At 44.7% G+C, this 22,512-nt stretch overlaps 1 protein-coding gene across 1 annotated transcript in view; it reads left to right on the plus strand.

Annotated features, from left to right (window-relative positions):
- The window catches only part of KLHL4 (kelch like family member 4), a 154,398-nt gene that overhangs the window by 120,280 nt on the left and 11,606 nt on the right, over positions 1-22,512 (plus strand). Inside the window, exons 6-8 of the mRNA XM_056538471.1 lie at positions 2,720-2,906; positions 8,598-8,822; positions 12,892-13,054. Coding sequence (XP_056394446.1) covers positions 2,720-2,906; positions 8,598-8,822; positions 12,892-13,054 — 575 coding nt within the window. The remainder of the gene's footprint in view (positions 1-2,719; positions 2,907-8,597; positions 8,823-12,891; positions 13,055-22,512) is intronic.

Consider the following 22,512-nt stretch of genomic DNA (forward strand, 5'->3'; position numbering starts at 1 on the left):
ATTTAGGGTCGGGGGGGTATTAGAGGGGTCGGAGGTTAGGCCCCTGAGGTCGTGGCTGGATCGGTGATTGTCAGGATGTTAATTGCTCTGGTACAATTATTGATCTTTACATTTGTCTCTGGGATTTGCTCCGCTGGGGTTATTGATGCTCGGCCGCGTTTAGTCTCTTCTGACAATTAATGTTGTGACTTAATTTATTGTAATGAGAAACAATGTAACATCTACGGGCGCCAGGGGAGCTGAAATAGGGAAAGTGACTTCAGACTAATACGGTCCCTGACTGCAATTGTACCGGAACATATACATAGCAGGGGGGTCTGACCCTCTGTGGGGGGTGCACAATTTTACCACCAACAACATACTTAAAGGGGTACTCCGGTGGAAAACATTTTTTTCCAAATCAACTGGTGCCAAAAAGTTTAACAGATTTGTAAATTACTTCTATTTAAAAATCTTAATCCTTCCAGTATTTATCAGCTGCTGTATGCTCCACAGGAATTTCAATTATTTTCTGTCTGACCGCAGTGCTCTCTGCTGACACCTCTGTTCATATCAGGAACTGCCCAGCGCAGGAGAGGTTTGCTATGGGAATTTGCTCCTACTCGGGACAGTTCCTGACATGGACAGAGGTGTCAACAGAGAGCACTGTGGTCAGACTGGAAAGAACTACACAACTTCCTCTGGGGTCATAAAGCAGCTGATAAGTACTGGAAGGATACATTTTTTTTTAAATAGAAGTCATTTACAAATGTGTATAACTTACTGGCATGAGTTGATTTAAAAAAATATATTTTCCACCTGAGTACCCCTTTAAAGGGGTACTCTACTCCTAGACATCTTATCCCCTATCTAAGGATAGGAGATAAGATGTCTGATCACGGGGGGTCCCGCCGCTGGGAACCCCTGCGATCTCTGCTGGGGCACCTTAGTCATACAGTGCACTGAGGGAACTTCACTCCGTGCCTGATGACTAGCGATGTGCTGATATCACGCCCTCTCCGTCAATGCAAGCCTATGGGAGGAGCCGTGACCGCGACGTCATGAGTCTCCGGTGCCGCAGCCGGCATTCTAAATAAACACCGGGTGCTGCAGGGAGATCACCGGGGGTTCCAGCAGCTCGACCCCCACGATCAGACATCTTATCATCTATCCTTTTGGCTAGGGTATAAGCTGTCTAGGGTCGGAGTACCCCTTTAATATCACTTGCAAATATTTTAACAGGTCCTGCGAGATGCCAGTCCCATTGCAATCCTCTCCTACTAAGCTCCCCCTACTGGTGGCTGCTAAAAATATACAATGTATCATGACATTTACCAGCAACCCCCGCTAGATCTGAAAGCTAATTGGTGTTAAATGACAATCGTTCCTAAAGCCAATATTGTTGCAGCCTGTATTTTCTGACTTTTTCCTATGTTGACTCCTCCCCCTCCCGTATGTGTACGTTATCTTCGTGCTGCGCCACTCAGGTTCACCCTAAGATCTCACAGACCACCAGGTACACAGCCGCCATAGTGCCCACCAATGCCCTGTGCAATTTGTTGACAATAAGGGCAATAGGGTCAGGCCGTGAAATCTGACACATTTAGCAAAAACCTATTTAAAGACCTGTTTTGCGAAATTCCGTGGTGGAATCCCATTGAAGTCAATGGGGCTTTGAATTTTGTGTTTTGAATTCCAGAATTTGAGCAGAATTGTGGAATCCCGCAGTGTGAACAAAGCCTCGTAGGGACGAAGTGTCGAGTTGTGAAGTGCGATACAGCTATAATCAGATATGCCGTTCAGGAGCCTAGGGAAGCTAAGTCAGACATTCTCGCCGAGCTATGCTCCTGAATGACATTTCCGCTTATAGCTGTATCACTTTATGCACAGGTAGACTTCACAACGTCTATAATAGTACCTGTAAATTACTGCCTGCCATGTTGGTTGCAATACTAAGCACTTGTGCCATTCAGGAGCCTGGAAAAGCTGGGGGATATTGTTAGGGTGGGTTCACACCACGATTTCATTGTACGGCTGCCGGATCTGGCTGGGGGGAGCAAAAAATCGTGCACTCTGGTATCCTAGCCGATTCCGGTCGGTACATTTTTGCCCCGTATCTGTTTTTCTGACCGGACTTAAAGTGTGGTATGCCGCATTCTTAGGTCCAGTCACAAAACCGGATACGGGGCAAAAATGTACCGACCGGAGTCACCGTTTGACTCTGGTCAGCTCATTGAAATTAATGAGATACGGGCCGGGTCCGGCTAGGATACGGGAGCACCAGGTTTTCGTTCCCCCCCAGCTGGATCCGGCAGCCGTACAATGAAATCATAGTGTAAACCCACCCTTAAGCTGCCTGCACCACTGTCACTTTATAACTAAGCAGAAGGCACCTTTAAAATGTTTGGGCACACATCACATTTCGGGAGCAGGCTCGGTTGGAACACACAGGTTACGGGTGGGTGTATCAAAGGGCAAAGCCAATAGGCGGGGTCAAGGGGCAGCAAAATAAGCATTCGGAGAGGGAGTCAAAAATCCTTGCACCAGCCCTGTCTCCAGCTGTTGCAAAACTACAACCCTCAGCATGCCGGGATAGCCAAAGACTGTCCGGGCATGTTTGGAGTTGTATTTTTGCAACAGCTGGAGGCACACTGGTTGGGAAACACAGAATGTAGCAGGAGGACAGACAATGGTGAATAAGTGACACGTTTCGTGCTTCTGACTATATCTCTCGGTTCAGCTACTTGCAGATCTAGAGAACAGCCCGATGTTCGCCAATGATCTGGATTGTCAGAAATTCCTGATGGAAGCCATGAAGTACCATCTCTTACCGGAAAGAAGATCCATGATGCAGAGTCCTCGGACAAAGCCTCGCAAGTCTACAGTCGGGGCTCTTTATGCAGTGGGCGGAATGGACGCTACCAAAGGTATCAATTGTAATAATAGAAGAACGTTCAATTATAATGGAGGGTGTAAGTCACGTGATCCAATGTACAAAGGGAGGAAACAACAGAGAGTGAGTGTATAACCTGAGCGGCTCCAGGATTAATCACATATTCGAAAAACTCTCAGTCCCTTCTCCAGAAATCATTGAAGTGAAGGCGTTCAGTCTGTCCCCTCCCCTCTAGTCTCTGTAAATGCGCTTTCTGTCTCGGTGCTGTCTGATAGGGATGAGTGGCAAGGGCAGTATTCAAATTAACTAAATTCGCATAATCGCTATCTTCGTTCTTTTTTTTTTCCATGTGAAAATTTGTAATGAAATTTGCATAGTGCGCATTCTAAATTATAGCTTTCACCTAAAAGAAGGGAGGGATCAGTGTGCTCTGGAAGTGCCGATATTCGTGAATATTTGCATAATAAAAAAATACGAATATTGGTCATTACGAGTATATATCACTATATTCTAAATATTCGCTAAAGTGCCGATATTCGTGTTCGAAATTTGCATCTCGAATATTCGTGATCAACACTACTGTCTGATGTGATGTCAGATCTGTGCTGTGAGCTCTGAGCTAAGGTACCTGCTGCTTCATCTGCCCTCTCACAGCATGGAGAAGAGAGAGACACAGAGAGAGACTGCATGAGAGAGAGAGAGAAGCTGCATCATAGAGAGAGGCTGTACCACAGAGAAAAGCTGCAAGGGAGAAAGAAGCTGTAAGAAAAAGAGAGAAACTGCAGGAGAGAGGGAAATGCTGCAAGGGAGAGAGAGAAGATGTGTCAGAGAGAGAGAGAGCGAGAGAGAGAGAGAGAGAGCGAGAGAGAGAGAGAGAGAGAGAGAGAGAGAGAGAGAGCGAGAGAGAGAGCGAGAGAGAGAGAGAGAGAGAGAGAGAGAGAGAGAGAGAGAGAGAGAGAGAGGGAAATGCTGCAAGGGAGAGAGAGAAGATGTGTCAGAGAGAGAGAGAGAGCGAGAGAGAGAGAGAGAGAGAGAGAGAGAGAAAGAGAGAGAGAAGCTGCAGGCGAGAGAAGAGGCTGTAAGAGAAAAAGAGAGAAACTGCAGGAGAGAGAGAAAAACTGCAAGGGAGAGACAGAGAGAGAGAGAGAAGATGCATCATAGAAAGAAGCTGCAGGCGAGAGAGAAAGAAGCTGGATGGGAGAGAAGCTGTGAGGGAGAAAGAGAGAGTGAGAGACAAAAGGGAGTGAGAGAGAAGCTGTATCATAGTATCATAGAGAAAAAGAGAGAAGCTGCGAGAGAGAGAAAGAGAGAGAGAAGCTGCAAGAGAGAGAGAGAAAGAAGCTGCAAGAGAGAGAGAGAAAGAAGCTGGATGAAAGAGAACCTGTGAGAGAGAAAAACTGCATCAGAGAGAAAGAGAGAGAAAAACTACATCAGAGAGAAAGAGAGCGAGAGAGAGAGAAGCTGTATCATAGAGATAAAGAGAGAAGCTGCAGGCGAGAAAGAAAGAAGCTGGATGGGAGAGAAGCTGCAAGAAAGAGAGAGAGAGAAAGAAAGAAGCTGGATGAAAGAGATAGAGAAAGTTGCATGAGATAAAAACAATCTTTCCCCTCTTTGTCTGAAAGTCACTTTAGAGCCCAGAACCATCTACTATGATTGGGATCCTTCACCTGGTAGAGATTATACTTTAGGATATTTGAATGTCTTTTCTATTTTCACTCCTTGTTCCCTCTCTATGGTAGAGCCCGATCCTCTCTGTATAGATCAGGGCAGGAAGGGTCATCCTGCAGACCTCAGGGATTATATTCACATTGTCTATAATTGTCCATAAAAGACAAGAGAATAAGTCATCCCATGAAGTAAACGCTCTCCTGGCGGTGCGCTCATCGATCCCTGGCTTCATTCATTTCCCCCCCAGTGGTGTCACCTTCATCCAAAGTGACAGACAGATGAAAACAATCAATAAGATGTCACCACCGGTGCCGGCGTCCTCACGGGTTACAATGAATTATATTAATAAACGCCACCTCAGCCCAACCAGACCGCCATCCATTCCCCAGCAACCAGCCGAGGCCTCACAACAAAATCTTTGATGTCCAAAAACAATTTTGAGCCCTTTAAATGCCAAAAAAGGCCTGGAGTCTATACGGCTTGGGAAGAATGAATAGAACCCACAGTCTATAAATGTTAATGACCCTATTAGGTTAAACTTTCAGATCTCTTGTTCTTGCAAAGAATAACAAGCGTGAGGGCGCCTTAGAATTAATTTCGGGTCTCCAGACGGACGCAGGCGAGCGGGATGAATATAATTAACGTTCTCCTGATTTGATCTTGGGATAATCCTGATGCAGCGAGAATCTTTCTGATCTTCCATCTCTTCTTCTCCCCTTTGAGTTTTACTTGTACCTGTTTATTTCTGAGGAGGACAAAGTTCCTTTATTCCTGACCAAAAGTATTTCTCTGACTTGTTCTTATAGGCGTAAAGGGTTTGTAGGGTACATGCACAAATAGGTATGGGGCTCCATAACCAATAGCTGGCCTACCCTAATACAAGATAGCCAGAGGCCCCATATGACACATATACTACTGGTCTCTTATGGATCAGATGTGTTTTGGGGCCCCCTTAGGCACCAGGGCCCCAGTGTGACTGCTACCTCTATAGGTACACCCCTGAAGATAGCTGCAAGTGACTAGATATTGGTGAAAACACTGTTGGTATAGATAGAGTTAGTCAAGCCCAGTTGCCCAGTTGCCTCTTGACAAAGCCACATTGGTGGCGAAACGTTGAGGGGGGCAGTGTTCTGGTTTTAACTGCTATGTGCCCTGACAATCAGTAGTTCTGAGATGCTAAAACACAATTGTATCTCCTACTAACTACAAACAATGATGGAGCTGGTTGAGCCCAATAAGCCTAATTATATCAGTTAGGAGCAAATAGTGTTTTTAAATGTGTGATTTTTCCTTCTCTTTTTTCACCAGTATAATTTTGGACCCGCACATTTAAGTCCTGTATATAGTATTTTTACTTGGGACCCCCAGGGCCTTTATTGGATTGCCTCCGGCAATCTATTAGTAATTATTGGGGCCCCCTTAGGCACCAGGGCCCCAGTGTGACTGCTACCTCTATAGGTACGCCCCTCAAGATAGCTACAAGTGACTAGATATTGGTGAAAACACGGTTGGGATAGATAGAGTTAGTCAAGAACATTTCCTTTGCTTGTATATTTCCTTTGCATGAGTCTTATTTCCCCACTGATATTGTAACCTATTGCTGCCCAAATGTTTCATGATGCCCCTGGCTTTGCCAAGAGAGGGTGTGGAATCCCATCACTTCATTTGCTGCTAAGTGCAGTTACTGATAGTGATATAAAACTTCACCACAAAGAGTTACATGAGACACAGCTGTATCTTGTTTTCTCCCTGTTAGGCCATGTGCAGCATGCTACATCTCTCTTTAAGCCCCAGGTAGAGTACAGAGGAAGGTAGAACAGATGCTGACATCACTTCTTTTCTGTGTGGTTCCATATCACTAAATGTAATGGGGACAGGGTTTTTAAAGCTGATACCATAAAGTTGGTGAAATTACTCATGAGAATTACCTGTGTGAACATGCCCTTACTGTAGGAGGGCAATTTCAGACTCTGTTACATAAAGAATATTCAGACAGTGACAGACAGTGTGATCAGGAGAGTGTTATACCTCTGCAGTAATCAGTGACCAGGAGTGTGTTATAATTCTGAAGTTATCAGTGATCAGGAGTGTGTTAAAACTCTGCAGTGATCAGTAATAAGGAGAGTGTTATAACTATGCAGTGATCAGCAGTGTGTTATAACTCTGCAGCGATCAGTGATCAGGAGTGCGTTGCAATTCTGCAGTAATCTGTGATCAGAAGTGTTTATAACTCTGCAGTGATCAGTGATCAGGAATGTGTTATAACACTGCAGTGATCAGTGATTCAGAGTGTGTTATAATTCTGCAGTGATCAGAACCGTGTTGTAACTCTGCAGCGGTCAATAATCAGGAGTGTGTTATAACTCTGCAGTGATCAGGAGTGTGTTATAACATTGCAGTAATCAGTGAATGGACTCACTATAACTGCTCACCTGATCTCCTAGAGATTGCAGCATTATTGTATAATTGGAGGACATGTATATGAAGTACGGTGGACTAGAAGTGCCACCATGTTATTCACAAAAAGTCAGCTGATCCAGGACTGACCAATTCCTGAGACAGATATACCCATGCCACTTTCTGGTGGTTTGTGTACTGGTCACATGAGCAACTGAGCTGGGATAAAACACATGGCACTGCAGGAATGTTGGGGAGGAGTGTGCATGATAATGGCGAGGGGGAACTTCAAGTTTCTGTCATTCAATTTAACATCTGACTTGTTGCACAGACATCACAGACATGTCAAAAGTTAAGATCGGGGGTCTCAATTATTAGTAATAGTTTGGTGAAGCACACACTCCCCAGATTGATGGACAGATGGGCTCCTTTATAGTCTATAAGGCTGCATTCACACCACGTTTGTGCAACACAGTTCCTGTATACCTTTTCAATGCAAAAACCGTACTGAACCGTATTGAAAACCGTATGCGAAACGATGCATCCGTTTGACGTCTTTTAAGTTTTTTTTCCTGTACTCAAAACCGTATCCTACCACGTTTCTTGGTCCGGGTGAAAAACCGTATTAAACCGTATATGTTTTTTTTAAACATGGGAGTCAATGGGAACTGTACAGAACCGTATGTGCGTACGGTTCCATCCGGTTTTCACCATATGCTTTTTGACTTTTTTTTTCTAGGCATTTCAATCAAACAAGTGAAACGTTAAAAATATATACTTTTTTTTCTTAAAAAAATAAAATAAAAACGGATGCATCCGGCCATCATTTTTCAAACCGTATAGGTTTTTAACCGTATATGGGTTAAAATTTGTACACACATTTTGATACAGTTTAGTCCGGTTTTGAGGAATCCGTTTTTCATCAAAAACCTGATACGGGAACTGTACTGCAAAAACGTGTTGTGACTGTAGCCTTATACCCATCTCCTGCATTAAGTGCAAAGTCGGGGGGTGAAGTGCGCTGCCACAAGCATTACCTGACTAGAACTAATGATCAGGTGGGGTCTCAGCACGGAGACTCTGATCAGAGGTGACCAGTACTTAGAGCAGTGTTTCCCAATCAGGGGTTCTCCAGCTGTTGAAAAACTACAACTCCCAGCATGCTGGGAGTTGTAGTTTTGCAACAGCTGGAGGCACCATGTTTGGGAAACACTGACTAAACAGACTATGCAAGGACAACAGGAAAAATACTGACAAGACCAGGGTCAGCCACCCTTGGATTTGTCGTGCCCCTTTATACCTCTCACTTTAAAGATAAGCGGCAACAGAGGTGCCCATCAGCCACACCCAGTCTCCTATAAGTATTCCCATGCACATCTGGCCCAGCCTGCATGACAGCGGGGAGCTGATAACTGCGAGGCGAGACAACTTGCTGCAGGCAGGTATCTTCGGTGTCTGAGCAGCTTAAGCAGTAAATCCACAGAGACACAGCGAGCGTGCAGAGTAAGCAGGAAAGGCACGAGCCGCTAATCACAAGTGTAACAACAGGATTACAAATGATGTATTCACATGACACAAGACCTGGATGCTAATCAGGAGTCGCCGCACACTCGGCTCTGCTCATTCACACAGTGATGGCGGTGACTTGTATGTATTACAGGGGCCACGACGATTGAGAAGTACGACCTACGGACAAACAGCTGGATACAGGTCAGCACCATGAACGGTCGGCGCCTGCAGTTCGGGGTGGCCGTGATCGACAACAAGCTCTACGTGGTCGGAGGGCGAGATGGACTGAAAACGTCAAACACTGTGGAGTGCTTTAGCCCACTCACCAAAGTGTGGACAATAATGCCCCCAATGTCAACGCATCGGCATGGACTGGGTAAGAGCACGTCACATGGGCAAGGGTACAAAGCCAAAAGATGAGGCAGTGTAATGCTGTATCTAAGCCTATCATGTGTAATACTATGCTGCTGTATCTAAACCTATCCTGTGTAATACTAGGCTGCTGTATCTAAACCTATCATGTGTAATACTAGGCTGCTGTATCTAAGCCTATCATGTGTAATACTATGCTGCTGTATCTAAGCCTATCCTGTGTAATACTAGGCTGCTGTATCTAAACCTATCCTGTGTAATACTAGGCTGCTGTATCTAAACCTATCATGTGTAATACTAGGCTGCTGTATCTAAGCCTATCATGTGTAATACTATGCTGCTGTATCTAAGCCTATCCTGTGTAATACTAGGCTGCTGTATCTAAACCTATCCTGTGTAATACTAGGCTGCTGTATCTAAACCTATCATGTGTAATACTAGGCTGCTGTATCTAAACCTATCATGTGTAATACTAGGCTGCTGTATCTAAGCCTATCATGTGTAATACTATGCTGCAATGGCTAAGCCTATCATGTGTAATACTATGCTGCTGTATCTAAGCCTATCATGTGTAATACTATGCTGCTGTATCTAAACCTATCATGTGTAATACTAGGCTGCTGTATCTAAACCTATCATGTGTAATACTAGGCTGCTGTATCTAAACCTATCATGTGTAATACTATGCTGCTGTATCTAAGCCTATCATGTGTAATACTATGCTGCTGTATCTAAGCCTATCATGTGTAATACTATGCTGCTGTATCTAAACCTATCATGTGTAATACTAGGCTGCTGTATCTAAACCTATCATGTGTAATACTAGGCTGCTGCATATAAGCCTATCATGTGTAATACTATGCCGCTATAGCTTAGCCTATCATGTGTAATACTATGCTGCTGTATCTAAGCCTATCATGTGTAATACTATGCTGCTGTATCTAAACCTATCATGTGTAATACTAGGCTGCTGCATATAAGCCTATCATGTGTAATACTATGCTGCTATAGCTTAGCCTATCATGTGTAATACTATGCTGCTGTATCTAAGCCTCTCATGTGTAATACTATGCTGCTGTATTTAAGCCTCTCATGTGTAATACTATGCTGCTGCATCAAAGCCTATCATGTGTAATACTATGCTGCTGCATCTAAGCCTATCATGTGTAATACTATGCTGCTGTATCTAAGCCTCTCATGTGTAATACTATGCTGCTGCATCTAAGCCTATCATGTGTAATACTATGCCGCTGCATCTAAGCCTATCATGTGTAATACTATGCTGCTGTATCTAAACCTATCATGTGTAATACTATGCTGCTGCATCTAAGCCTATCATGTGTAATACTAGGCTGCTGTATCTAAGCCTATCATGTGTAATACTATGCTGCTGTATCTAAACCTATCATGTGTAATACTATGCTGCTGCATCAAAGCCTATCATGTGTAATACTATGCTGCTGTATCTAAGCCTATCCTGTGTAATACTATGCTGCTGTATCTAAGCCTATCATGTGTAATACTATGCTGCTGCATCTAAGCCTATCATGTGTAATACTATGCTGCTGTATCTAAGCCTCTCATGTGTAATACTATGCTGCTGCATCTAAGCCTATCATGTGTAATACTATGCTGCTGCATATAAGCCTATCATGTGTAATACTATGCCGCTGCATCTAAGCCTATCATGTGTAATACTATGCTGCTGTATCTAAACCTATCATGTGTAATACTATGCTGCTGCATCTAAGCCTATCATGTGTAATACTAGGCTGCTGTATCTAAGCCTATCATGTGTAATACTAGGCTGCTGTATCTAAACCTATCATGTGTAATACTAGGCTGCTGTATCTAAACCTATCATGTGTAATACTAGGCTGCTGTATCTAAGCCTATCATGTGTAATACTATGCTGCAATGGCTAAGCCTATCATGTGTAATACTATGCTGCTGTATCTAAGCCTATCATGTGTAATACTATGCTGCTGTATCTAAACCTATCATGTGTAATACTATGCTGCTGTATCTAAGCCTATCATGTGTAATACTATGCTGCTATAGCTTAGCCTATCATGTGTAATACTATGCTGCTGTATCTAAGCCTCTCATGTGTAATACTATGCTGCTGTATCTAAGCCTCTCATGTGTAATACTATGCTGCTATAGCTAAACCTATCATGTGTAATACTATGCCGCTGCATCAAAGCCTATCATGTGTAATACTATGCTGCTGCATCTAAGCCTATCATGTGTAATACTATGCTGCTGTATCTAAGCCTCTCATGTGTAATACTATGCTGCTATAGCTAAACCTATCATGTGTAATACTATGCCGCTGCATCAAAGCCTATCATGTGTAATACTATGCTGCTGCATCTAAGCCTATCATGTGTAATACTATGCCGCTGCATCTAAGCCTATCATGTGTAATACTATGCTGCTGCATCTAAGCCTATTGTGTGTAATACTATGCCGCTGCATCTAAGCCTATTGTGTGTAATACTATGCTGCTGCATCTAAGCCTATTGTGTGTAATACTATGCTGCTGCATCTAAGCCTCTCATGTGTAATACTATGCTGCTGCATCTAAGCCTATCGTGTGTCTTACTATGCCGCTGTATCTAAGCCTATCATGTGTCTTACTATGCTGCTGTATCTAAGGCTGGGTTTCCATCTGCATTTGTGTTCTCCGCTTCATTTCTGTTCATCTGATCCGTTTAGACATCAGAAAAATAAAAATGAATCAATCCTACTGATTTCAATGGCTCGGGTATAGTATCAGTTTATGTTCAGTTTATCCATTACCCAAAAAACGGACAATGAATGGAGATTAAATGTCCGTTCAAAATTTTACATTAAAGGGGTACTCCGCCCCTAGACATCTTATCCCCCTATCTAAAGGAAAGGGGATAGGATGTCTGATCGCGGGGGTCCCCCAAGATCTCGGCTGCGGCACCCCAGACATCTGGTGCACGGAGTGAACTTTGCTCCATGCCAGATGACCCCACCCCCCTCAATGCAAGTCTATGGGAGGGGGCGTGACGGACGTCACGCCCCCTCCCATAGACTTGCATTGAGGGGGCGTTGCCGTAACATCACGAGCGGGGTGTGGCCATGACATCACGAGCCTCCGGCGCTGCACCCAATGCTCTAAACGAACACCAGGTGCAGCAGGGAGATCGCGGGGGTCTTGTTGCTGGGGTAAGACATCTTACCCCTTTCCTTTGGGGCGGAGTACCCCTTTAAAGTCTATAGTGAAGGGTCACCATAGACTCCTGCCACTTGCGGCTCTCCAATGGTTACAGAACTTAAACTTTCTTTAAGGCTGTCCGGGTGTGATAGGAGTTGTAGTTCTGTAACTGCTGTAGAGCCTGAGGATGGGGAGCGCTGGTGGACGGGATCCATTGTTTTTCATAGTTCTTCTCTGCAGAGCTTTGTATCTAATCCTAACATGTGTGATACAGCCTCAGCACTATATTTGCTTTATGCATCATTACGGACTTGCACTTTTGTTCTATTGTTTCTGCTTCTCAGGAAGCGACAGGTTTTCTTTCCTTTGTCTCCATCTGATCTCCATACAAACCATCGCTCAGCAGATTTTGTGGCTGTTTCGGGGTCAATGCGCTGCTCCAGGAAGTGACTGTGACCTCTCCGCGCAGGACACGGGCGTCATCTGTCAGCACAGAGCGTGCGCTTCCCCTGAGCCGCTATTTCTGGAAATATTTAAATGATACATCAAATCTCTTTCCAGGACGTAAATCTATCAATCTCAATAGAAGAACATAAAACCGTAAATTATGGAGCGGCGCGGCAGACAATGGTGATTAACCGGGAGTGCGGAGCCGTAATGTAGCGCTCTGTAATTAGCGCTGATGAGACAGATCGGTGATTTATGATTACAGGATACAGCGACGCCATTGTTTCTCACATACTGTGGGAACTTGCTGTACGTGTATTTTGGGCATTTTTTTTTTTTGGGTTGTTTTGCAGCTCAGAAAATGTCCCCCAAAAGATCAAAATTGGCTTAAAAAATTGTAAGGGAACATTGGCTAACACTTGTTTGTCTTCATCAGGGGTGGCCGTGCTGGAAGGTCCAATGTATGCTGTAGGCGGCCATGATGGATGGAGTTACCTGAACACAGTGGAGCGCTGGGACCCTCAAGCGCGGCAGTGGAATTACGTGGCCAGTATGTCCACGCCCAGGAGCACGGTTGGCGTTGCAGCTTTGAATAACAAGTGAGTGCGGACAAATTTCATGTGGCTGCGGGATGTTTCTGCCAGCTGAGTCATGTGCGGTAGTGCAGATTGCTGCTGAGTGCAGTCACGGTGTGCAGTCTCATCCTCCTGTGCAGTCACTGTGTGCAGTCTCATCCTCCTGTGCAGTCACTGTGTTCAGTCTCATCCTCTTGTGCAGTCACTGTATGCAGTCTCATCTTCCTGTGCTGTCACTGTGTACAGTCTCATCTTCCTGTGCAGTCACTGTGTACAGTCTCATCCTCCTATGTAGTCACTGTGTGCAGTCTCATCTTCCCGTGCAGTTACTATGTGCAGTCTCATCCTTCTGTGCAGTCACTGTGTGCAGTCACTGTGCGTTGTCTCCTCCTCCTGTGCAGTCATGTGTTCAGTTTCTTCCTCCTGTGCAGTCACTGTGTGCTGTCTCCTTCTCCTGTGCAATCACTGTGTGCAGTCTCATCTTCCTGTGCAGGTACTATGTGCAGTCTCATCCTCCTGTGCAGTCACTGTGTGCAGTCTGTTCCTCCTGTGCAGTGACTGTGTGCAGTCTGTTTCTCCTGTGCAGTCTCTTCCTCCTGTGCAGTCACTGTGTGCAGTCTGTTCCTCCTGTGCAGTGACTGTGTGCAGTCTTTTCCTCCTGTGCAGTCACTGTGTGCAGTCTCATCCTCCTGTGCGGGTACTATGTGCAGTCTCATCCTCCTGTGCAGTCATTGTGTGCAGTCTTATCTTCCTGTGCAGTCACTGTGTACAGTCTCATCTTCCTGTGCAGTCACTGTGTACAGTCTCATCTTCCTGTGCAGTCACTGTATACAGTCTCATCCTCCTGTGCAGTCACTGTATGCAGTCTCATCTTCCTGTGCTGTCACTGTGTACAGTCTCATCTTCCTGTACAGTGACTGTGTGCAGTCTTTTCCTCCTGTGCAGTCACTGTGTGCAGTCTCATCCTCCTGTGCGGGTACTATGTGCAGTCTCATCCTCCTGTGCAGTCATTGTGTGCAGTCTCATCTTCCTGTGCAGTCACTGTGTACAGTCTCATCTTCCTGTGCAGTCACTGTGTACAGTCTCATCTTCCTGTGCAGTCACTGTATACAGTCTCATCCTCCTGTGCAGTCACTGTATGCAGTCTCATCTTCCTGTGCTGTCACTGTGTACAGTCTCATCTTCCTGTACAGTCACTGTGTGCAGTCTCATCTTCCTGTGCAGTCACTGTGTACAGTCTCATACTCCTGTGCAGTCACTGTGTGCAGTCATTGTGTGCAGTCTTATCCTCCTGTGCAGTCACTGTATGCAGTCTCATCTTCCTGTGCTGTCACTGTGTACAGTCTCATCTTCCTGTACAGTCACTGTGTACAGTCTCATCTTCCTGTACAGTCACTGTGTGCAGTCTCATCTTCCTGTGCAGTCACTGTGTTCAGTCTCATCCTCTTGTACAGTCACTGTATGCAGTCTCATTCTCCTATGCAGTCAATGTATGCAGTCTCATCCTCCTGTGCAGTCACTGTGTACAGTATCATCTTCCTGTGCAGTCACTGTGTACAGTCTCATCCTCCTGTGCAGTCACTGTGTGCAGTCATTGTGTGCAGTCTTATCCTCCTGTGCAGTCATTGTGTGCAGTCTTATCCTCCTGTGCAGTCACTGTATGCAGTCCCATCCTGCTGTGCAGCCACTGTGTGCCGTCTCATCCTCCTGTGCAGTCACTGTGTACAATCTTCTACTCCTGTGCAGTCACTGTGTGCAGTCTCATCCTCCTATGTAGTCACTGTGTGCAGTCTCATCTTCCCGTGCAGTTACTATGTGCAGTCTCATCCTCCTGTGCAGTCACTGTGTGCAGTCACTGTGCGTTGTCTCCTCCTCCTGTGCAGTCATGTGTTCAGTTTCTTCCTCCTGTGCAGTCACTGTGTGCAGTCTCCTTCTCCTGTGCAATCACTGTGTGCAGTCTCATCTTCCTGTGCAGTCACTGTGTGCAGTCTGTTCCTCCTGTGCAGTGACTGTGTGCAGTCTGTTCCTCCTGTGCAGTGACTGTGTGCAGTCTCTTCCTCCTGTGCAGTCACAGTGTGCAGTCTGTTCCTCCTGTGCAGTGACTGTGTGCAGTCTTTTCCTCCTGTGCAGTCACTGTGTGCAGTCTCATCCTCCTGTGCGGGTACTATGTGCAGTCTCATCCTCCTGTGCAGTCACTGTGTGCAGTCTCCTTCTCCTGTGCAATCACTGTGTGCAGTCTCATCTTCCTGTGCAGGTACTATGTGCATTCTCATCCTCCTGTGCAGTCACTGTGTGCAGTCTGTTCCTCCTGTGCAGTGACTGTATGCAGTCTGTTCCTCCTGTGCAGTGACTGTGTGCAGTCTTTTCCTCCTGTGCAGTCACTGTGTGCAGTCTCATCCTCCTGTGCGGGTACTATGTGCAGTCTCATCCTCCTGTGCAGTCATTGTGTGCAGTCTCTTCCTCCTGTGCAGTCACTGTGCACAGTCTCCTCATGTGCAGTCACATGTGCTGTCTCTTCTTCCTGTGCAGTCACTGTGTGCAGTCTCTTCCTCCAGTGCAGTCACTGTGTGCAGTCTCTTCCTCCAGTGCAGTCTCACCCTTTTGAGGGATGTTTATTTGTCTGCCAGGAAAGGGTCAGTCAAAACAGAAGTTTTATGTTATAAGGAATAGTGCAAAGAATGCTGGGAAGTGTAGTCCAGGGAGGTAGGAAGTGGACAATGTCTGTTCATTCTTGGGTTAATATACCTTATTCTAGCTGCAGCCTGGGGTCAGCTTGGTTTTATAAGAACCTTTTACCATTTATGAGAGAAAACAACATGTAGATCTGCCAGGAGGAGCCTACAGGAGGGGGATGAGGGGCTGACGTCAGCTGTCAGGCCACCACCACATACACTGCAGGTCTTATGACTCACGCACCTGTACAGCACAATACAGACGTCACTGCATTCAATAACATTACGTCTGCTGCCACCTACTGGTCAATATTGTTATATTACTGAAATGTATGCACTGACTGGTGTCTGGTAGCGCCCCCTACAGTACAGGGAGGTATTACATGTTCTGTACTTTACCTGTATTACTGAAGTGTATGCACTGACTGGTGTCTGGTAGCGCCCCCTACAGTACAGGGAGTATTACATGTTCTGTACTCTTTACCTGTATTACTGAAGTGTATGCACTGACTGGTGTCTGGTAGCGCCCCCTACAGTACAGGGAGGTATTACATGTTCTGTACTTTACCTGTATTACTGAAGTGTTTGCACTGACTGGTGTCTGGTAGCACCCCCTACAGTACAGGGAGGTATTACATGTTCTGTACTCTTTACCTGTATTACTGAAGTGTATGCACTGACTGGTGTCTGGTAGCGCCCCCTACAGTACAGGGAGGTATTACATGTTCTGTACTTTACCTGTATTACTGAAGTGTTTGCACTGACTGGTGTCTGGTAGCACCCCCTACAGTACAGGGAGGTATTACATGTTCTGTACTCTTTACCTGTTCCAGGGTTAGCTGCTCCTTTGGGCATCAGGTGAGGGCGACTCCATGTTACTTTTTTAGAACACTGTGTACTGTACAGGACCCTGAAGAAGCTCCTGTCCTCTACATAGACAGTGTTTACAGCTCCCAGCAGATCTTTATTACTTTTATATGTAAGGATTTGTTTTATCTGAATTAGGTATCTACTCATTTTTCTTTAACCCTCACTTTTTTCTATTTTTTTTAATGACATTTTAGGGCTTCAGAACCAATTACCAGGTTTCCATAGAGTTATGGTCCCAAAATATAATGGTCATTCTGGAACCGTGTATAATTGTAACTTAAGGGGCCTCTGTAGTTGAATGCAGCAGATGTGCTACGTATGTAGCCAAAGACTAAATAGGAAAATAGAGAAAATGAGATGGATCAGGAACGTGATGATACTGACATCTAGTGGTAAAAAGTCAGAAAACAGCGCTGCTCACATGGAGAGAGATTTTCTGCTTTTATAGGAAAAGAGTAAAAAAATATATATATAATAATATTAAAGGGGTACTCCACTGGAATTTTTTTTTTTTTAAATCAACTGGTGCCAGAAAGTTGAACAGATTTGTAAATTATTTCTATTCAAAACTCTTAATCCTTCCAGTACTTATCAGCTGCTGTATGCTCCACAGGAAGTTGTGTAGTTCTTTCCAGTCTGACCACAGTGCTCGCTGCTGACACCTCTGCCCATTTTAGGAACATTTCAGAGCAGGAGAGGTTTGCTATGGGGATTTTCTCCTGCTCTGGACATAGGTGTCAGCAGAGAGCACTGTGGTCAGACTGGAAAGAACTACACAACTTCATCTGTAGTATACAGCAGCTGATAAGTACTTCAAAGAGTAAAGATTTTTAAATAGAAATAATTCACAAATCTGTTTAACTTTCTGACACCAGTTGATAAAAAAAAAAAATAGTTTTCCACCTAAATTCAAATAGATTGTTTGATTCAATAATGCAATGTGTTTAAAATCTCTACTTGCTGTCAGTGAATGGCAGCATCTCTGTTCATCATTAGAGGCTAATAAACTTTCCCAACCTAAAGAGGTTTTCTAATATAACTGATGGCCGTACCCTTAGGGTGTATTCACACGGCTGAATTTCCGAAGCGTGAATGGTAGTGCTGAATCCCATAGAAGTCTATGGGCTTTAATTTGAGGCGGAAATTCAAAAGTGTGAATGGGAGTGAAGAATCCCAAGGAAGACTACTAGTGTTGAGCGGCATAGGCCATATTCGAATTCGCGAATATTCGCGAATATATGGACGAATATTCGCCATATATTCGCGAATATTCGCATATTCGTTATATCCTCATTGTATTTTCGCGTATGCGAAAATACGCGTATGCGAAAATTAGTATATGCGAATTTTCGCATATGCGGAAATTAGCATATGCGAATTTTCGCATATGCGAATTTTCACACGCCAGTCTCACACAGTAGTATTACAGCCTTCTTTACACCACACAAGCTGGAAGCAGAGAGGGATGATCACTGTGATGTGTACTGTGAAGAAGAAAAAAAAAAAAAAAAAAACGAATATTCGTAATTACGAATATATAGTGCTATATTCGCGAAATTCGCGAATATGCGATATTCGCGAATAATATTCGAATTGCGAATATTCGCGAGCAACACTAAAGACTACGGGCTTTATTCTGCAAACGGAAATTCTGCCGTGTGACTAGACTCTCAGGATACCCCGACCCTCTGGCCCAGCTGTGGTGCTCGCATTACACAGTGAAAGGGTCCAGAAGCAGATGGGGCTCATAAGTCATAGCCCTGGTGCCGCATTAGGGCAGCTGTTCTGTAATAACCAGGCCCAGTCATCGTGCTGTGCGGGCACTACAGATGTGCTGAACAGCTGATCATGGAGGATAGCCCAAAAAACAACAATGGCCCTCATTTACTTAGAAAATCGGGTTGTAAGTCTATGTTGCTTTCTTACCCGATTGCTTTTTTCCCCTGGTATTTATTATTATGTCGCATCCTGTTTGTCGCTCGTGGGTTTTGTTGGTTTTGGTTTCCAACTCCTCTGAGATGTCGGGAAAAAATCCACAACAATTCAACAAATTCGGGTTGGAAACCTTAATAAATACGTGGGAAAGCTCAGAAATGTCGGGTAACGCCCCTTTTTCGGGTTTGGGAGAATCCACATCGGGTCCGTCGGGAAAAAATGTTGCATCGTGTCGCAGACAAAGATGCACCAAAAAAACCTGACATAAGAAGTCGGGTTTAGAATAGTAAATGAGGGCCACTATGTTTAATCTTTTGTCAGAATCCAAATCCTTGTTGGGCATGAACTGAGCACCACATTGAAATGAAATGGCCATGTGGTGCAAAACAGAATCAGTGCAGAACTTCCATAGGGCCTTAAAGGGGTACTCTTTTTTTTTTTTTTTTTTTATCAACTGGTGCCAGAAAGTTAAACAGATTTGTAAATTACTTCTATTCTTAATCCTGCCAGTACTATTTAGGGGCTGTATACTACATAGGAAATGCTTTTCTTTTTTTATTTCTCTGATGTCATGATCACAGTGCTCTCTGCTGATCTCTGCTGTCCATTTTAGGAACTGTCCAGAGTAGGAGAAAATCCCCATAGCAAACATATGCTGCTCTGGACAGTTCCTAAAATGGACAGCAGAGATCAGCAGAGAGCACTGTGATCATGACATCAGAGAAATCAAAAAAGAAAATAATTTCCTCTGTAGTATACAGCCCCTAAAAAGTACTGGAAGGATTAAGATTTTTTAATAGAAGTAATTTACAAATCTATTTAACTTTCTGGCACCAGTTTATTTACAAAAAAAAACACAAAAAAAATGTTTCCACGGGAGTACCCCTTTAAAGAGGTACTCCACTGCTCAGAATTTGGGACAAACTGTTCCAAACGCTGGAGCCGATGCCGGGAGCTCATGACGACACAGCTCCGCCCTCTTATGCTGTCACGCCCTGCCCCCTCAATGCAAGTCTATGGGAGGGGGCGGCGTGACTGTCGTCACGCCCCCTCCCATAGACTTGTATTGAGGGGGTGAGGTGTGAAGTCATGAGGGGGCGGGGCTATGACATCACAAGCTGCCGGCTTCAGTGTTTGGAACAGTTTTCCAAACACTGAGCAGCAGAGTACCCCTTTAAAGGGGTACTCCACTACCCCACAACTGCCCTCCGTGGGGGTTGTGACATCGCGGCCACGCCCCTTGTGATGTCATGCCACACACCCTCAATGCATGTCTATGGGAGGGGGTGTGGCAGCTGCCACACCCCTGCATTGAGTTGGCATGGCATGACATCACGAGGGGGAGTGACCGTGACATCACGACCCCTGCAGCCCGTACCCAGTGTTTTGAACAAAATGTTCCGAACGCTGGGGAAGTGGAGTACTCCTTTAAGGTTTGGATGGAGTAGGAGACACATACTGATGTGTCTAGCTTGCAGAGAGTTGTCTGCACTGATGCACTGTAACAGACCCTCAGCTGGTCTGTCAAGTCAACTAGTAGCATATTCCTAGTCAATAACAAGAAGCAGAGGTAGTGAATACATTAGGAATAAGCACAGTCTATATAAAACAAATTATAGAACTTTCAGAAGACAGGACGCCGGCCCTTTAAGGACAAGACGTAACTTTAATATTTCCGCTTTTTAATTATCTCACTTTAGGATATTAGACTGTAAAATAGTTTTGGCGTACTCGGCAGGGTAAATATAGAAGAGTATTTTAGATTATTTAATAATCGCTGAAGATTTCTGCACTAAGCAGTTTTTACGGAAATGCGATTGCAGCATTTTCTTTCTTTCTTGGATTCACAGACTGAACCCGTCATCCGTCCCCTGTGAGCAGCTGTGGCTTTAGTTTGCCCTCCTGTTGCCTTGTACAGAACAATATCCCAATCACGTTCTATTCATCCCACTGCAACCCAGCTCAGAAAATCACCAAATATACAAAACTGCTGCACGAGAAAGATCAATAAACCTGATCCCCTCCCTCTTAAAGGGGAACTCCCGTGGAAAACCTTTCTTTTTTTTTTTTTAAATGAACTGGTGCCAGAAAGTTAAACAGATTTGTAAATTACTTCTATTAAAAAATCTTAATCCTTTCAGTACTTATTAGCAGCTGTTTGCTACAGAGGAAATTCTTTACCTTTTGAATTTCTTTTTTAGTCTTGTCCACAGTGCTCTCTGCTGACACCTGATGCTCGTATCAGGAACTGTCCAGAGCAGCATAGGTTTGCTATGGGGATTTTCTCCTGCTTTGGACAGTTCCTGATATGGGCATCAGGTGTCAGCAGAGAGCACCGTGGACAAGACAAAAAAGAAATTAAAAAAATAAGGATTTTCCTCTGTAGCAAACAGCTGCTAAAAAGTGCTGAAAGGATTAAGATTTATTAATAGAAGTAATATACAAATCTGTTTAACTTTCCGGCACCAGTTCATTTAAAAAAAAAATAAAGTTTTCCACCGGAGTACTCTTTTAAAGGGGTTGTGCGCTGCCCTGCAGTTCGGAGCTCCGCTCACAGCGTCCGGAAGTTCATTACTCCGAACGCTGTGTGTGGGCTTCCGTGTTCGCAGCCGCTGGGCGTGACGTCACGCCCTGCCCCTTCGTGACGTCTCGCCCGCCCCCTCGTGACGTCTCGCCCTCCCCCTCAACGAAAGTCTATGGGAAGGGGGCGCGACCGCTGTGACGCCCCCTTCCCATAGACTTTGGTAGAGGGGGCAGGCGTGACGTCACAAGAGGGCGCCCGGCGGCTGCGAACACGGAAGCCCACACACAGCGTTCGGAGTAATGAACTTCTGGACGCTGTGAGCGGAGCTCCGAACTGCAGGGCAGCGCACAACCCCTTTAATACCAGTCATTATACTTCTGAATTTACTGTGTCCATCTGGCGCCCTCCGGAGTCTGGTGCGATATGTGCAGGGGTGGGGAGCTATTTGCTAGGTCAGGCCCTTAAAGGGTACTCTGCCCCTAGACATCTTATCCCCTTATCCAGTGGCCAGAGTCCACCGCGATCTCCATCCCAACACTACAGTAATCCGCATGTATGGAGCAAACTCCGCTGTCACACAGCTGTCACGCCCCCTCCCATAGACATGACTGGAGGGGGTGTGACGACCATGGATGTCCAAAGCCTAGCACAGCCGGGTTCTGAACATAAATATCTAGGAACGGAGGAAATAATTTTTTTCAAATCAACTGGTGCCAAAAAGTTAAACATATTTGTAAATTACTTCTCCTTCCAGTACTTATCAGCTGCTGTATGCTCCACAGGAAGTTGTGTAGTTCTTTCCAATCTGACCACAGTGCTCTCTGCTGACACCTCTGTCCGTGTCAGGAACTGTCCAGAGCAGGAGAGGTTTGCTATGGAGATTTTCTCCTACTCTGGACAGTTCCTGATACAGACAGAGGTGGCAGCAGAGACTGGAAAGAACTACACCACTTTCTCTGGAGCATACAGCAGCTGAAAAGTACTGGAAGGGTTAAGATTTTTATATAGAAGTAATTTACAAATCTGTTTAACTTTCTGGCACCAGTTGATTTAAAAAAAAAAAAAATAGTTTTTAGACTGAGTAACCCTTTAAGCCTTTTTATTCTATCACCATTCTGATACAGTAACTTAACTTTATAATTCTTATAGACTGGATCCTGACGGTCCAAATTTTGAGGCTCTTGATGTTGGACTAACAGATTTGCACTAGGAGAGTCTGGGTTTATATAATCTCCACCTTAAGTAAAAAGAATTGATGTAAAGTAAACATTGTTTTTTAAATATTAAACATTGTTGCATAGTAAAATGTTCTTCAACTTTCTACTAGACTTTTATTTCCTCACTATTTACATGTATAAGGTTTGTTACAATGTATCACTGCAAGTAATCTAAACAGCCCTGGACTGGTAAATGTTACCTCCACTGATCCATTGTAACAAAGTATCAGGAAACTAAATCCATTTCTACTGCTGCTGTGTTCA

Source organism: Hyla sarda, chromosome 9, assembly GCF_029499605.1.
Source record: "Hyla sarda isolate aHylSar1 chromosome 9, aHylSar1.hap1, whole genome shotgun sequence".
In the NCBI taxonomy this organism is placed as follows: Eukaryota; Metazoa; Chordata; class Amphibia; order Anura; family Hylidae; genus Hyla; species Hyla sarda.